The sequence below is a fragment of the Macaca nemestrina genome, chromosome 7 (assembly GCF_043159975.1).
Source record: "Macaca nemestrina isolate mMacNem1 chromosome 7, mMacNem.hap1, whole genome shotgun sequence".
NCBI lineage: Eukaryota > Metazoa > Chordata > Mammalia > Primates > Cercopithecidae > Macaca > Macaca nemestrina.
This window is the reverse complement of record NC_092131.1, coordinates 62863952-62882570: the sequence shown is the minus strand read 5'-3', so window position 1 is coordinate 62882570 and position 18619 is coordinate 62863952. Positions and strand designations below refer to the sequence as shown.

General features: G+C 38.4%; 1 protein-coding gene across 5 annotated transcripts in view; it reads left to right on the top strand.

Moving 5' to 3' along the window:
* The window catches only part of TOGARAM1 (TOG array regulator of axonemal microtubules 1), a 114331-nt gene extending 95940 nt beyond the window's left edge, over positions 1 to 18391 (top strand). For 2 of the 5 annotated variants that reach the window (XM_071100240.1, XM_071100238.1), the window contains 4 exons: positions 9371 to 9560; positions 11834 to 12053; positions 15010 to 15096; positions 17253 to 18391. In XM_071100240.1, coding sequence (XP_070956341.1) covers positions 9371 to 9560; positions 11834 to 12053; positions 15010 to 15096; positions 17253 to 17518 — 763 coding nt within the window. In that variant the 3' untranslated portion in view covers positions 17519 to 18391. Of the gene's footprint in view, positions 1 to 9370; positions 9561 to 11833; positions 12054 to 15009; positions 15097 to 17252 lie in introns of those variants that run through there. The other 3 variants (XM_071100241.1, XM_071100239.1, XM_071100243.1) reach the window with 3 other exon arrangements.
* The last annotated feature ends 228 nt before the right edge of the window (positions 18392 to 18619 follow it).

Genomic DNA, 18619 nt, shown 5'->3' with positions numbered 1-18619 from the left:
CTCGGCCTCCCAAAGTGCTGGGATTACAGGCTTGAGCCACCGCGCCCGGCTTCTTATAGCTTCTTGCTGAATTCATCCCTTGTCATTATATAATGACCTTCTTTGTCTTTTTTTTTTTTTTTTTTTTTTTTTACTGTTTTTGATTTGAAGGTTGTGTTATCTGATGTAAGCATAGCTACACCTGATCACTTTTGGCTTCCATTTGTGTAGAATTTTTTCTTTTTTTTCTTTTTGTTTTGAGACGATGTCTCACTCTGTTGCCCAAGCTGGAGTGCAGTGGCACGATCTCAGTTCACTGCAACCTCTGCTTCCCAGGTTCAAGCAATTCTCCTGCCTCAGCCTCGCTAGTAGCTGGGACTATAGGCACACGCCACCATGCCCAGGTAAGTTTTGTATTTTCAGTAGAGACGGGGTTTCACGCTGTTGGCCAGGCTGGTCTTAAACTCCTGACCTCGTGATCCATCTGCCTCAGCCTCCCAAAGTGCTGGGATTACAGGCGTGAGCCACCATGCCCAGCGTAGAATATCTTTTTGTACCCCTTTAATTTTAGTCTATATGTGTCTTTTCAGCTGGGGTGAGTTTTTTATAAGCAGCATATAGTTGGATCATGTTTTTTATCCAGTTTGCCAATCTGTAACTTTTAAGTAGATCGTTTAATCCATTTTCATACAAGGTTAATATTGATATGTGAGATTTTGTTCCTGTCACATTGTTAAGTGTTATCTACCTGTTTTATAAATTGTTTCTTTCGTTTTCTCTGTTTTTGTGGTTTAGTGGAATTCTGTCTTGTTGCCATTTGATTCCTTTCTCTTCCTCCTTTATATGATTGCTTTATATGACCTGTGAGTTTTATACTTTCTTATGTTCTTATGATAGCAAATATCAACCTTTGTTTCCATGTTTAGGGCCCATTTGGGTATTTCTTATAGGGCTCGTTTAGTGATGACAAAGTCTATTAAAATTTGCTTATTTAAAAATTATTACTATGACCTCTTTGTTCTGTTTTTAAATATATTTTATTTTATTTTACTTTATTTTTGAGACAAGGTCTCTCTCTGTTGCCCAGGCTGGAGTGCAGTGGTGTGATCACATCTCAGCACAGCTTTGACCTCCTGGGTTCAAGCAATCCTTCTGTTTCAGCCACTGGAGTAGCTGGGACCACAGGTGCACACCAACATGCCTGGCTTATATATATATATAAACATTATTATATATATAAAAACACATATATATTGTTTGTTTTTGGAGATGGTGCTTCACCATGTTGCCCAGGATGGACTCAAACTCCTGGGCTTGAGGGATCCTCCCACCTTAGCTTTCCAAACTGCCGAGATTACAGGCATGAGCCACCACATCTGGCTTTAAATATATATATATATATATATATATATTTTTTTTTTTTTTTTTTTTTTTTTTTTTTTGAGACGGAGTCTAGCTCTGTTGCCCAGGCTGGAGTGCAGTGGCCGGATCTCAGCTCACTGCAAGCCCCGCCTCCCGGGTTCACGCCATTCTCCTGCCTCAGCCTCCCGAGTAGCTGGGACTACAGGCGCCCACCACCTCGCCCGGCTAATTTTTTTTTGTATTTTAGTAGAGACGGGGTTTCACCGTGTTAGCCAGGATGGTCTCAATCTCCTGAACTCGTGATCCGCCCGTCTCGGCCTCCCAAAGTGCTGGGATTACAGGCTTGAGCCACCGCGCCCGGCCCTAAATATATTTTAAACACTATTGGTCGGGTGCAGTGGTACGCACCTGTAATCCTAGCACTTTGGGAGGCTAAGGTGGACTGATTGCCTGAGCTCAGAAGTTCCAGACCAGCCTAGGCAACATGGAGAAACCCCGTCTCTACTAAAAATACAAAATATTAGCTGGGCATGGTGGCACACCCCTGTAATCCCAGGTACTCGGGAGGCTGAGGCAGGAGAATCGTTTGAATCCAGGAGGTGGAGGTTGCAGTGAGCTGAGATCGCTCCGTTGCACTCCAGCCTGGGCGACAGAACAAGACAGTGTCTCAAAACAAAACAAAACAGAGCAAAACAAAAACAAAAAAAAGAAAAACAAAAAAACTCTATTGAAAAATTACACGAATACATAGAATTCATAGTATACATAGGTATCTCTTATATTTTCTGTATTTGTATATCTTTGAAATATTTCATAAACTAAAATAATGACTTTTATAAAAAATAAAGATGTATGTGAAAATATATGCTTTGGGACCTTGATATTTTAAGTACAGCCCACAAAACAGCCACATTGGCATCACCTAGGAGCTTTTTAGAAATGCAATTTTTTTTTTTTTTTTTTTGGAGACAGAGTATTGCTCTGTTGCCCAGGCTGGAGTGCAATGGCATGATCTCAACTTATGGCAAGCTCCGCCTCCCGGTTCACGCCATTCTCCTGCCCCAGCCTCCCGAGTAGCTGGGACTACAGGCGCCTGCCACCATGCCTGGCTAATTTTTTTTTTTTTTTGATTTTTTGTATTTTTAGTAGAGACGGGGTTTCACTGTGTTAGCCAGGATGGTCTCGATCTCCTGACCTCGTGATCTGCCTGCCTTGGCCTCCCAAAGTGCTGGGATTACAGGCGTTAGCCACCGCGCCTGGCCTTTTTTATTTTTTTTATTTTTTTTTATTTTTTTTGAGACGGAGTCTCGCTCTGTCACCCAGGCTGGAGTGCAACAGCAAGATCTCAGCTCACTACAACCTCCGCCTCCTGGGTTCAAGTGATTCTCCTGTCTCCTAAGTAGCCGGGACTACAGGTGTGTGCCACCACACCCCGCTAATTTTTGTATTTTTAGTAGAGACAGGATTTCACCATGTTGGCCAGACTGGTCTTGAACTCCCGACCTCAGGTGATCCACCCACCTCGGCCTCCAGAAGTGCTAGGATTACAGACATGAGCCACCTTACCCAGCCAGAAATGCAAAATGTTATGCTCCTTCCAGACCTACTAAATAAGAATTGGCAGTTTTTCTACCTTGATATTATATAATCTCATAAGATCCTGGATCAGATATCTTGGTCAAAAAATGTTTTTTGGAACCCATTAAAAAATGCTTTCTTAATATCTATTCAGAGCATACTGTGTGGGAGGCCTTTTCCAAACACTTATTTCATAGATATTTCTCAAGTTGGGTTTATCTGATATTTTCTCACAATTAGATGGAAGTTATGCAAGAATACCACAGAAGTGATGTTGTACCGTTTTCACTGTATTACATCACAAGGTACATGATGTTGTTATGTCTTACTACTGATAACATTAACTTTGATTATTAGCTTATGGTGGTTTCTGCTAGGCACTGTACTGTTTTTCCCTTTGTAATTAATATATATCTTTGGAAACTTTGAGACTGTGTAAATATCCTATTTCTCATCATACATAGCCCACTAGTTTTATCCACCACTGAGAGATTTTGCCTATAGCAATTAGTACATGGTTTTTTGCCTAATAATGATCTGTTTTCTTGATTTCTTCTACATTCATTGGTTGATTTTTTTTTTCTTTACAGAAAAACTGTTCCATTTCCTTCATATGTTTATTTATGCAAATATTCATTTATATTTGTGAAGATAATGGATTTCTATTTTATTCTGTGGGGTATAATCGAATACTGCCATTATTTCCCTCTTCAAATGGTTCTAGCTTTAGGAGTTCCTTCAGGTTGGCTGCTATGCTTTTACAACATGCCCCATCCATTTACTTTCTGTCAGCACATGATTCTCCAGGATCTTCTTGTATTTTATTTCCTCCTTTCAAATCTGTATGCTTCTGATTTATTTTTCCTACCTTAATATTGTACTGGTTAGAATATCAAATCTAATGTTAAATAGAAGTAATAACAGACATCTTTACCTTATTCCTGGTCTTTGGGACAAAATGTTCAGCATTTCTCCATTGCGTATGATATTAGCTGTAGGTTTCATAGAAAGCTCTTTATCAAATTAATGAAGTTCCCTTCTAGTTTGTGAGTTTTTAATCATGAATGGTGTTGAATTTTTCTCAAATGCCATTCCAGCATCTATTAAGATAATTCTTTTTTTATTTTGTTACTATTGTGAATTACTATTTTTTTCTTATTATACTTCAAGTTCTAGGGTACATGTGCACAACGTGCAGCTTTGATACATATGGATACATGTGCCATGTTGGTGTGCTGCACCCATTAACTCGTGGTTTACATTAGGTATATCCCCTAATGCTGTCCCTCCCCCTTCCCCCCACCCCACAGCAGGCCCTGGTGTGTGATGTTCCCCATCCTGTGTCCAAGTGTTCTCATTGTTCAATTCCTACCTATAAGTGAGAACATGCAGTGTTTGGTTTTCTGTCCTTGCAATAGTTGGCTCAGAATGATGGTTTCCACCTTCATTCATGTCCCTACAAAGGACATGAACTCATCCTTGTTTATGGCTGCTGTTGTGAATTATGTTAAATGTTAAAAATGGTAACTTGTATTCCTTGGATTAGCCCCACTTGGTGATGATGATGTGTCATATTTTTAATATATTACTGGGTTTAATTTACTAAAATTATTTGAGTATTTTTGTGTCTATAATCATGAGGTCTTTAGTTTTCTTGTCTTAAAATGTCTTTGGATTTGGTATGGGGATGATGCTGAATAATACCCTTGTGGTTTCTTCTTCAATACAGGTGCTATTTAGAAGTGTGTTTAATTTTCAAATATTTGGAGATTTTCTAAATATCATTTTGTTAATGATTTTAAATTTAGTTCTGCTGTGTCACTGAACATGCTCCATAGGATTCTAGTTCTTTTAAACTTCTTGAGACTTGTTTTATGGCCCAGCATGTGTTCTACATTAGTGACTATTTTATATCTACTTGGAAGAATGTACATTCTGCTCTTGTTGAATGTAATATTCTACACAATGTCAGTTAGGTTAAGTCGGTTGTTATTCAAGTTTTCTATAATCTTACTGATTTTTTTCTACTTGTTCTATCAATTGCTGAGATAGGAGTATTGACATCCCCAACGTATTGGTGGATTTATTTATACTTTCTGTTGTATCATTTTTTGCTTCATGTATTTTGATCCACTGTGATTACGTTTAAATACATTGAGGATAGTTGTGACTTTCTGATAAATTGGTCCTTTTGTCATTATGAAGTACCTTTATCTCTGGTAATATTCTTTATCTTGAAGTCTATGTTAATAGACCATATTAGTTTTCTTTTGATAGAAGATTTGCATGGTATGTTTTTCTTTAAATTACAGTGTTATGGAGATGTAATTCGCCTACTATATAATTCTTCTATCTAAGGCATGTAATTCAATGTTTTTTAGTACAGATGGCACCCAACTTAGGATGGTTCAACTTATGATTTTTCAACTTTACAATGGTGCAAAAGCAGTATGCATGTAGTACAGTAGAAACTACTTTGAGTATTCATACAATCTGTTTTTCACTTTCAGTATAATATTCAATAAATTATTCATTATAAAATAGGCTTTGTGTTAGATTATTTGCCCCAGTATAGGATAATGTAAGTGTTCTGAACACGTTTAAGGTAGGCTAGACTAAGCTATGATGTTCAGTAGGTTAGATGTATTGAATGCATTTTTGACTTAAGATATTTTCAACATAAAATGGGTTTATCAGGATGTAACTCCATTGCAAATCAAAGAGCATCTGTATATTCAATGAGTTGTGTAGCTGTCATCATAATTTTAGAATATTTTTGTCACCTTAAAAGAAATCTCATACTTATTAGCAGTTATTCCCCATTTCTCAACAATCTTGCCTTCCCCAGCCCTAGGCAGTCTCTCTTCTGTTTCTATGGATTTGCTTATTCTGGACATTCCATATAAAGGGAATCATATGATATGTGGTCTTTTGTGACTGGCTTCTTATACTTAGATTTATGTTAAGGCTTATCCATTTTTTTTGTAATCAAAATGTCAAGGGCTCTTCCATGTTATAGCATTTATCAATACTTCATTCCTTTTTATGGGCGAATACTATTCCATTCATCCATATACGGATATAGCACACATTGTTTATCCATTATCAGTTTGGTTTTGTTGTGGACATGTTTTCAGCCCTCTTGGATGTGTAGGAGTGGAATTGCTGGATCATATGATAACTCTATGTTTAATCGTTTGAAGAACCAGCAGAAAGTTTTTCCAAAGTGCCACCATTTTACATCTCACCAGTAGTGTAAAAGGGTTCCAGTTTTTTTACATCCTTACCAATACTTGTGATTATTTCAGTGGCTATAAACTAGTATCTCATTTGACAAACATAATATATATATATATATATATATATATATATTTTTTTTTTTTTTTTTTTTTTTTTGAGACAGAGTCTCGCACTGTCATCCAGGCTGGAGTACGGTGGCACGATCTCCCTGCAACCTCTGCCTCCCAGGTTCAAGCAATTCTGCCTCAGCCTCCCGAGTAGCTGGGACTACAGGCGTGTGCCATCACGCCTAGCTGATTTTTGTATTTTTAGTAGAGACAGGGTTTCATGATGTTGACCAGGATGGTCTCCATCTCTTGACCTTATGATCCGCCCGCCTCAGCTTCCCAAAGTCCTGGGATTACAGGTGTGAGCCACTGGCACCCGGCCCGACAGAGATTCTTTTTGACCAAACTATAGACATGCTTCTCTGAGTCCTGTTTTCAATTTGGCCTTGACCTTGGACCCTGTCCTTGGGCCTGCCTAACCCGTCTTAACAAGGTATCCTGCTAGCTCATCTCTCCTTCCTTTGATATGTTATCACCCTTGATATCTGATAAAGTTCCTCACCCCCTGACCTTCGATGTATGAGTCTTTGGCCTTCCTTTAGCATGCATCTTACTAGGCCAGTTTTGCAAGAAACTTTGTGCTCTTTAATGTCTCCTCTTAGTAATTTTCTATCCACTGACTCCCACCCCCAACTCTGGTTGTGGGCTATAAATCCCTCTGTCTTTACTGTAGTCAGAGTTGAGAACAGTTGTTCTCCCTTATTGTAGTAGTCATGATCCTTCTTGAATAAAGTCTTTCTTACCATTTTAACAAGTGTGAAAATAATTTTTTCCTTAATGCATTGTGGATTTTGCTTGTATTTTCTGGTCTGTCTTCTTAATTAAAAAAATATTTTATTAATTTTTAATAAAAAGAGATGGGGTCTTCCTGTGTTGCCCAGGCTGGTGTCAACTCCTGGGCTCAAGTAATCCTCCAGCCTCGGTCTTCCAAAGTGCTGGGATTATAGGTGTAGCCACCATGCTCAGCTTATGTTTTTTTAAAGAGCGTTTTTCTAGACAGTATGCGACTCAGTCTTGTCTTTTTTGAGGAAGGGTCTTGCTCTGTCATCCAGGCTGGAGTGCAATGACGTGATCATGGCTCACTGCAGCCTCGACCTCCCAGGGCTCAAGTGTCCTCCCACCTTAGCCTCCCGAGTACCTAGGACTACAAGCCCATGGCACCCCTACCCTGCCACCCAGCTAATTTTTTGTATTTTTTGTACAGATGAGGTCTCAATTTGTTGCCCAGGTTGGAGTCTTGTCTTATTACCAATATAACAATTTCTGCTTTTTAATCAGGGTATTTGACCATTTAGGTTTAAAGCGGTTATTCACATGGTTGGGTTTAAGCCTCTCATTTTGATAGTGTTTTTCCATTTGTCTTATATTTTCTGTTTCTTTTTCTTCTTTTTGTGCTTGGTATAAGATTGATTGAGAGGTAGGGATGTGAGTGTGTGTGTGTGCATTTTCATATTTCATTTATCTTCTTCATTAGCTGTATCTTTTTGTTCCTTTTATAAGTGGTTGATCTAGACTTTATAATATTATAATGTACATCTTTACTGTCTCACAGTATACTTTCAAATAGTATTAGACCATGTTAAGTCTAATGTAAGAACATTACAATATACTTACATTAAGCTTACTTGCAGTGAGCCAAGATAATGCCACTGCATTCCAGCCTGGGTGACAAAGTGAGACTCTGTCTCAAAAATAAATTAAAAATTAAAAAAGTAAAATAGATAGATAGAAAGATAGAGTGAGACTCTGTATCTAAAATAGATAGACAGATTGACCAACTGACCTACCTGTCACTTTGCATCACCCTTTAGTTTCAAAAGGATGATCATCTAAATGGGAGTGTCCAATCTTTTGCATCCCTTGCCACATTGGAAGAAGAATTGTCTTGGCCACACATAAAATACACCAGCACTAATGATAGCTGGTGAGCTAAAACACACACACACACACACACACACACACTCACATATACACAAAAATCTCATAATGTTTTAAGAAAATTTATGAATTTGTGTTAGGCTGCATTCAAAGCTGTCCGGGCCACATGCGACCTGCAGACCATGGGATGGACAAGCTGGATCTACCACATTGAGTTACCCCTTTATAGCCACAAAAAATATGCTACGAATACTATCATTGCCATAATAATTCCTGCTGGTCTCTAGTTTCTCATTGTCCCATGCATGTTCACACGAATACTTTGCAGGAAAGAGTTAACATAACAGGGCCTGAGACTGCTATTCTTAGTAAGGTCTGCTTAGAGAGATTGTCCATTGGTTGACATCTGGGAACTTAGGTTTTGGAAAGATTTCAACTATTCCTCATAAGAGTGGTTCACTTAATCTTCTACGGAGAATGGGTTTGAGAAGAGGTTCAAGGTAATTTATCTAGATCTCAATGGGCAAGGAACCTGTTCAGAAAAAAGTTAACATTGCAGTCCTGAGACTTTTATCCCTAAAAAAGGCTGCTTGCAAGGTTAGCTCTTTGCTGACATGGGAAACCAGGATTTCAAGAGGATTCCCAACATGCCCTAACTGATAAGATAGTTTACTGTGCCTAAATTGTTTCGGCAAACAATATGGTTTATGCTGGAGGCCTGGTTTCCTTCTGGGGTCTGGAATTTTGGTATGTCCTAGGCAGACAGTCCCTACGTTACCAGCTCCCAGTGAAAACTCTGGACATGAGGCCTCTAATAAAGCTTACTTGGTAGACAGCATTTCACATATGTTGTCATAACTCATTGCTGAAGGAATTGTGTCCTGTGTGACCCTACTGGGAAAGGACTCTTTAAAAGCTTAAATCTGGTTTCGTCTGGTCTTTGACTTATGCACCTTTTCCCTCTGCTTATTTTGTTTGGCATCCTTCTGCTGTAATAAATTTTAGCCATGAGTAAAACTAGAGGCTAACTCTTGTGAGTCTTCCTAGCAAATATCCAAATCCAGGGGAGATCCTGGGGACTCCCAACACAGATAGTTTGGCTATGGGTTAGGTCATTTTATGCATTTTGGAAAATGAATTCATAGTGAGATTTTAAAATTATGTTTGTATAATAGTTTTTATAGGAAAGTACAAATGAAATCACATTCACCTTTCTTTCACTTTAGAGAGGTAACTGAAGTTCGTGAAGTCACCAGAAAATCAGTCCCTCGTAATTCCTTAGAAAGTGCTGAGTACCTTAAAGTCATAACTGGTTTATTAAATGCAAAAGACTTTCGTGATCGTATTAATGGGATTAAGCAGCTTTTATCAGATACTGAAAATAATCAAGACCTTGTTGTTGGAAACATTGTGAAGGTAAGGACTTGTCAAAATTAATTTTAAGGCGGGTATGGTGGCTCATGCCTGTAATCCCAGCACTTTGGGAAGCCAAGGTAGAAGGATCTCTTGAGTCTAGGAGTTCAAAGTTCAAGTCCAGCCTGGGCAACATAGTAAGACCCTGTCTCTACAAAAAAGAAAAAAAAATTTATTTTCATTTGAAATCTATGTCAAATGAAGTTTATCAGTTTAAAAAATTGCTCTAAATCTTAGTGTTTTATATACCCTCTCACTGTATATATACAGATTACACAAATTTAAATGGAATTTAATTAATAAATTATATATTTACATATTATATGTATATTATTCTAAAGTGTTAAAATAAGCTTAGTGAAAACAATAGATTGCCTGGGTTTTGCTAGGTTAAAAGCATACTAGAACAAGTCAAAATCCTTGAAACAAAGTAAGAAGATAGCTATTTATTAGTCTGAATCCTGCCACAAGATGATAAGCGCCTTGAAACTTCTATATTCTCAGAGCACTCAGAACCTGGCATTTAGTAAATATATGTTAAATTAATCAATACATTTTTTTTAAAGGCAAAGACAGATAAGAGACTTGATATTGCTTTAGAACAGATATTAAAACTTTCCATTATATGGGTTAGAAATCTCTGTATAGGCTGGGCGCGGTGGCTCAAGCCTGTAATCCCAGCACTTTGGGAGCCGAGACGGGCGGATCACGAGGTCAGGATATCGAGGCCATCCTGGCTAACACGGTGAAACCCCGTCTCTACTAAAAAAATACAAAAAACTAGCCGGGCGAAGTGGCGGGCGCCTGTAGTCCCAGCTACTCGGGAGGCTGAGGCAGGAGAATGGCGTAAACCCAGGAGGCGGAGCTTGCAGTGAGCTGAGATCCGGCCACTGCACTCCAGCCTCGGTGACAGAGCGAGACTCCGTCTCAAAGAAAAAAAAAAAAAAAGAAATCTCTGTATAGTGACTTATGTACTTATCTTTAGGAAGACAATAAATAAAGGGAAATATTAATTAATATTCATCGTATCAGAGCATAGATTATTTTTGCTTCATCAGAATTTAGTTCAGTTAATTCTAGTAGTAATTTATTAATTAAATTTCATTTTAAGTTTGTGTAATGTGCATTATACTTGGCAAACATACCATAACTACTCTTCACTTCTCATGGTATTGTCTCAGCTTTCAGAAGAAAAGAACCATATTACCATGGCATGGGAGCCAGAAACTTGTATTTTCTGATATCTGTTGAGTAAAAATAAATCTCTTGGGAAGATTATTCTTAACATGAAAAATAATAAATAAGTATTGGAAATTATTAGTGAATAGTCTCAGCTCATAGAGTAGCTCTTTACTTACCTGACATGATTAAAGGATTGTTTAGCATTCACTTTATTATATCTTGAGTTTATTAAAGTTAAGGATTCTGAAGAGCAAGGAATTATTGTTAAAGTTACCAGGTTAAGAGATAATAATACAAATTTAGGCCGGGCGCGGTGGCTCAAGCCTGTAATCCCAGCACTTTGGGAGGCCGAGACGGGCGGATCATGAGGTCAGGAGATCGAGACCATCCTGGCTAACACGGTGAAACCCCGTCTCTACTAAAAATACAAAAACTTAGCCGGGCGAGGTGGCGGGCGCCTGTAGTCCCAGCTACTCGGGAGGCGGAGGCAGGAGAATGGCGTGAACCCGGGAGGCGGAGCTTGCAGTGAGCTGAGATCCGGCCACTGCACTCCAGCCTGGGCGACAGAGCCAGACTCCGCCTCAAAAAAAAAAAAATATATATATATATATATATATATATATATAAATTTAACTCTGAAATTGCATCTAAAATTTTCATAATAAACCTAAACTGAAACTAGGTTAGATCTCCACAGTAAAACTTACATGTCTACTTCTAGTGTGAAAAAAGATAAAAACTTTTCTTAAGTTCTTAGAGTTAGCTAAGCTAACCTGCACCTTCCAGAAAACAAGATGTTTATCATATTTACAATTAGTCATCTGCCTACTGAGCCATATTTTTCAGCTTTTATTAGGATGTCTTTTGGGGCAATTTTTGAGGCCTTCTCTTTTCGTTACAAGAAGATTTGACACTTAGATTTAGTACCCCAATTTTTATAAAGTTACTGTTATCTAAGTTCAAGCAAAATAGGATGTTGTGTATATATTTAAACTGAGTAAAGTAGGAGAAATATTATGACATGCCAAGAGAATTATAAATACAATAGCTATAAACATTATTTTACTTTAAATGATTTACCAATTTATTTTCAGATTTTTGATGCTTTTAAATCTCGACTTCATGATTCTAATAGTAAAGTAAATCTGGTGGCTCTGGAAACAATGCACAAAATGATTCCTCTACTTAGAGACCACTTATCTCCTATAATCAACATGCTAATTCCAGCAATAGTGGATAACAATCTGAATTCCAAGAATCCAGGCATCTACGCTGCTGCTACGAATGTTGTTCAGGCACTGAGTCAGCATGTAGGTAAGAAATCTTACTTCAGCACTCAAATTGACTTTCTTTTCATGTTTTCTGATTCCATCCATACTTTTTTTGTAATGCTGAAATCCTAGTTATTCAGGTTTTTAAACTTAATATTATCATAAAACTTTCTATTTTCTCAATGGTTTTAAAATTATTTTTAGTGATTAAATTCTGTTCCATTAAATTGACTTTCCCTTATCTTTGATTTTATTTCTTTTTCTGCCTCAACCTCGGTCTGCTAACAAAACTAACTCAATAATTCGGCATGAGATGATCCAGAAATAAAATAAAGAAAAAATATAAAAATAAGAAAATAATAATAAATAAACTAACTCAAAATGGATCACAGATTTAAATGTACAACTTAAATGTAAAACTTTTACAAGATAACATGAGAAAATCTTAGGACTTGGTGAAAAGTTGTACATATAGCACTAAGAGCATGATCCTATAATCTCAGCCTTTTGGGAGGCCAAGGTGGGCAGATCACCTGAGGTTGGGAGTTCAAGACCAGCCTGGCCAACATGGTGAAACCGTCTCTACTAAAAATACAAAAATTAGCTGGGTGTGGTGACGCATGCCTGTAATCCCAGCTACTCTGGAAGCTGAGGCAGGAGAATTCCTTGAACCACCACCAGGAGGTGGAGGTTGCAGTGAGCCAAGGTTGTACCATTGCACTGCAGCCTGGGCAACAGAGTGTGACTCCGTATCAAAAAATTAAATTTTTTTTTTAAAGAATAGATAAAGAGGCCGGGCGTGGTGGCTCAAGCCTGTAATCCCAGCACTTTGGGAGGCCGAGACGGGTGGATCACCAGGTCAGGAGATCGAGACCATCCTGGCTAACACGGTGAAACCCCATCTCTACTAAAAATATGAAAAATTAGCCGGGCATGGTGGCGGGTGCCTGTAGTCCCAGCTACTAGGGAGGCTGAGGCAGGAGAATGGCATGAACCCGGGAGGCGGAGCTTGCAGTGAGCTGAGATCACGCCACTGCACTCCGGCATGGGCAACAGAGCGAGACTCTATCTCAAAAAAAAAAGAAAAGAAAGATTATTTGTCATGTCCAAGTGGAATTTATCCCAGGGATGCAAAGATGGTTCAACATATGCAAATTAATGGTTCTTAAGTATTTTTCATCAGGTTTAGTGTAATACCGTAAACCTCGAGTGACACCATCAGACCTATATGAAGTGCCACTAGTGATGCTGAAAGTGCTCCCAAATAAGCAGGGGAAAGTCATGACATGATAAATTTGAATTGCTTGATATCTGAGTAGCTTGAGGTCTGCAGCTGTGGTTGCCCACCACTTCAGATAGATGACTAATCTTGTAAACAGATGACATAAATTTGCATTATTGACAAATACAATACTGTAAATGTATTTTTCTTCTCTTTCCTAATATTTTCTTTTCTCTAGCTTACTTTATTGTAAGATTCCAGTATATAATACATATAACATCCAAAATATGTGTTAATTGACAGTTTATGTTATTGGTAAGGTTTCTGATCAACAGTAAGTTATTAGTATTTCAGTTTGGGGAGTGTGAAAAGTTAAACACGAATTTTCAACTGTACAGGGGTTGGCTCCCCTAACCCCTGTGTTGTCCAAGGGTCAATTGTAGTTATTTAAGATGAAACCTTTAGGTGGAAGGTACACAGGACCTCTATATAATCTTAGTAAATTTCTGTGTTTCTATTATTATTTCACAATTAAAACTTTATTTATTTATTTATTTATTTATTTATTTATTTATTTTTTAATTTAATTTTATTTTTTTTGAGACGGAGTCTCACTCTGTCACCCAGGCTGGAGTGCAGCGGCCGGATCTCGGCTCACTGCAAGCTCCGCCTCCCGGGTTTACACCGTTCTCCTGCCTCAGCCTCCCGAGTAGCTGGGACTACACGCACCCGCCACCTCGCCCGGCTAGTTTTTTTGTATTTTTTAGTAGAGACGGGGTTTCACCGTGTTAGCCAGGATGGTCTCGATCTCCTGACCTCGTGATGCACCCGTCTCGGCCTCCCAAAGTGCTGGGATTACAGGCTTGAGCCACCGTGCCTGGCCTCACAATTAAAACTTTAAAAAAAAATTCAGTAAATGTAAAAACTGCTTCCCTTTTTCTTTTTCTTTCTTTCTTTTTTTTTTTTGTTGTTGTTGTTGTTGTTGAGACAGAGTCTCACTCTGTTACCAGGCTGGAGTGCAATGGCATGATGTCACCTCACTGCAACCTCTCATTCCCTGGTTCAAGTGATTCTCCTGCCTCAGCTTCCCAAGTAGCTGGGATTACAGGCACACGCCACCACACCCAGCTAATTTTTGTATTTTTAATAGAGACAGAGTTTCACCGTGTTGGCCAGGGTGGTCTCAAACTCCTGACCTCATGATCTTCCCACCTTGGCCTCCCAAAGTGCTGGGATTACAGGCGTGAGCCACCACACCCAGGTGCTTTTTCTGTTTTTTGATAAAACTATGCTATTATTTGAAATAAGATGCCTAGGAGATTCAGGCAGTTTTTTGTTTTTGTTTTTGTCTTTTTTTTTTTTTAATACCACATGATAGCTCCTTTAAAACTGTGTGAGGTATTTTTAGTTCTCATTTGCTTTAAGAATATTACTCTGTTAAGATTTTGTTTGGGTTTGTTGGTTTTGAGAGACAGAGCGTCACTGTCACCCAGGTTGGGGTGCAGTGGTGCAATCATAGCTCAAGGCAGCCTTGGACTCCTGGGCTCAAGTGATCCTCTTACGTCAGCCTCCCAAGTAGCTGGAATTACAGGTGCTAGTGACCATGCCTGGCCTGTTAAAGTTTTATAGAAAATTTTAAATAGTGATTATGTAGATTTTTAAAGTGTTACACATTTGCATCCTAGAAATGATTATTTTTCTTTTCAATGCTATGTAATGGAAAGTAACTAGGAGCTCATTACTCTTTAAACATATGTCTTTGTGTTCTTTTTTTTAGACAATTACTTACTTCTACAGCCATTTTGCACAAAAGCTCAGTTTTTAAATGGAAAAGCAAAACAGGATATGACGGAAAAGCTTGCTGGTAAATACTTTGTAACAATTCCTAAAGAAATATTTTATTAACTAAGGATAAACTGATAAACGATTTCAATTTAATTTTAGGATAGCTACCAACTTAATATAACTACCCACAAAGTAGAAATAAATTGTGTAATGATCCACAAGAGAACCTTTTAAGACTTTTACCCGAAACATTTTTGTCAAAAGAATTTTATCCTTTTTTTCCAGTAAATGTTCAGTCTTCCTATTAGTGTAGCCAAATGCAGGTTCAGCCAGTCACCACTTGGAAAATTGAATAACAAGGATGAGGTACAGTGGAAGGAAAGTGACTTTATTTTCCAAAGTTAGCAGTTGGCAGGTGGTTCAGGCTCCTGCCTTAACAAAACTGCTTCAGAATTCTCAGGCAAAATGCTAGGGTTTAAGAAGGAGAAGGTTTGCATGGAGGGCATGCAGTGGGCCAGGCAGTACAGTTCTACATGATTTGTTCTTATGACTTATCTTGAGTTATTGCTCCATATGGTGAATGGGCCAGTGCTGTCTCAGGCTGGACTGGGTTGTAAATTGGCACCACAGCCTTGAAGTAATCTCCTGGTTAGGGAGAATTCTATAGGTACCTGAATTGTCTCAAGATGGAGTCTCTGGAACTTTTTTTTTTTTTTTTTTTTTTAATTTTTGAGATGGAGTCTCGCTTTGTTGCCTAGGCTGGAGTGCAGTGGCGCAATACTGGCTAACTGCAACCTCTGCCTCCTGGGTTCAAGTGATTCTCCTGCCTCAGCCTCCTGAGTAGCTGGGGCTACAGGTGCCTGCCACCACGCCTGGCTAGTTTTTTTTTTTTAATTATTATTTTTAGTAGAGATGGGGCTTCACCATGTTGGCCAGGATGGGCTTGAACTTCTGACCTCAAGTGATCCACCCACCTCGCCCTCCCAAAGTGCTAGAATTTCAGGCATGAGCCACTGCATCCAGCCCAGTCTCTGGAACTTCTAAGCAAACATACTTAGATAGGCTAGCAATACAAAGGAGTATCTAGTAGAAAGAAGGAAAGCAAAATTTATTATTTCATTACTAAAACGTTAATACAAAGGGCCACAAAAGGAGGAGGAAAAAAACCCTTAAAAATAGGGTACTTGGTTACATTAGTAGAAATAATATGGCCGGGCGCAGTGGCTCACGTCTGTAATCCCAGCACTTTGGGAGGCTGAGGCGGGTGGATCACAAGGTCAGGAGATCGAGACCATCCTGGCTAAAACGGTGAAACCCCGTCTCTACTAAAAATACAAAAAATTAGCCGGGCGCGGAGGCGGGCGCCTGTGGTCCCAGCTACTCGGGAGGCTGAGGCAGGAGAATGGCGTCGGCCCGGGAGGCGGAGCTTGCAGTGAGCCGAGATCGCGCCACTGCACTCCAGCCTGGGCGACATATCGAGACTCCATCTCAAAAAAAAAAAAAAAAAAAAAAAAAAGAAATAATATGGGAAAAATAAAAATACATTAAAATCAAATTTGGTTCTTATAGAAAACTGCTATTTCAAAATCATGTTTGATAAAAGGTCCATGGGTTAAAACTGTGTACATTTCTGTTTCACTATATTTGGAAAACATCAAGATGAATTTGGGTTCATTTTCTCTCCTTACCACTTTTGCATGAACTAATTGTTCTATATGGGATTCTAATACCATACTTGAAGATCCCAATCTTTGAGAGAAAGGTTTCTTACATTGCTTCTTTTAAGAAGCCTACCTTTTGGCCGGGCGCGGTAGCTCACGCCTGTAATCCCAGCACTTTCGAGGCCGAGGCGGGTGGATTATGAGGTCAGGAGATCGAGACCATCCTGGTTAACCCGGTGAAACCCCGTCTCTACTAAATATACAAAAAAAATTAGCCGGGCGTGGTGGCGGGCTCCTGTTGTCCCAGCTACTTGGGAGGCTGAGGCAGGAGAATGGCGTGAACCTGGGAGGCGGAGCTTGCAGTGAGCCAAGATTGCGCCACTGCACTCCAGCCTGGGCGACAGAGTGAGACTCCATCTCAAAAAAAAAAAAAAAAAAGAAAAGAAGCCTAACTTTTTAGGACAAATGACATAAGGAAGAAGCTTAGTATATTTTAGTTGCTTTTTATTTAGCAGAGCTTGGGCTTATTTATTAAGAAAAAACCCTCACTGTTTTTTATATTTTTATGTTTCAGATATTGTTATGGAACTTTATCAAAGGAAGCCGCATGCCACAGAACAGAAAGTGTTGGTTGTTTTATGGCATCTCTTAGGAAATATGACAAATAGTGGCTCTCTGCCTGGAGCTGGAGGAAATATACGAACAGCCACAGCTAAATTATCAAAAGCACTCTTTGCACAGATGGGTCAGAATCTGTTAAATCAGGCTGCATCTCAACCACCACATATCAAAAAGAGTTTGGAGGAATTACTCGATATGACGATTTTAAATGAATTATGAATCTCTGATAAAATATTGTATGATGAACAAAAGTGTTTACATGATGACAAGTGGAACTTTCTAAAAGTTATGTTATCAGTGCCTGCACTTCACATCCAGCAAATTAAGTCAATGGCTATTTTTATTTGCAGCCTATGAGTACACATCTGTCCTATATCAACCTTACCACTTATATCCATCACATAAAAACCTAAAATATATCATTCATGAATAATTCACGAAATCTGAGTCACATGGGATGAATTCAATTTTAATATTTTTGAAAAAAGTCCTGCTCATTTGCACTATTCTATAGAAGCTACAATTTGTTGCCCTGTATGTACAATTAGAATTGTAATTAAAAATATACTTTTTATTATGTAATCATGTTCTGGTCTCATTTCTCAGCCTTATTTTATAAAGTGGAAGTCATTGAACTATGTTATCAGAAACTAAGTTTGTATATTATTTGTGAAAAACATGTATTTCTGAATCAGTCCACTAATATGATTGTGCAGTATTAGCTTGCTTTTGCTGCTGTGTTAATGTCATATATTAGCTTACCTTTTGGGTTTAATTATCTTACATAATTGTGAAATTTAACAAGTTATAATAAAGCATGACAACCAAAGTTTTAGAAAACATTAAACATTTTAAATGCACATTTAAAAAAACGTGTCGAATGTAACCCCCCTATTTTTGTGTGCAAACACTAAATTTTATTTCTTTATGTTTTGACCTTCATAAAGGTGTTGTTTTGCTGCCCAGTTGTGTAATTCTCAAAAATAGTGCCAGGTCTTCTATAGCTTTTTTCAGAATTCATGGGCTTACAAGTACTGTATGCATCTTTAAAAAGAAAAGGAATGTTATCAAATAAAAGGATTTATTTCTGTAGATGTGTGAGAAGTGTCCTATTTTTCCAACTTCCATACATGTTAAAATGAAAAAAATATATATATATATAGTAGTATTGACCTATCACTTTCACTTGATCTACTTATGATATTGACCTATCACTATTGACCTACAAATAGACTTGGGTTACATTCTAACTTTGTAGGAAATTAGCTGTGTGACCTTGGACAAAGTCACTTGCCAGGTCTGGGCCTCAGTTTCCTCATG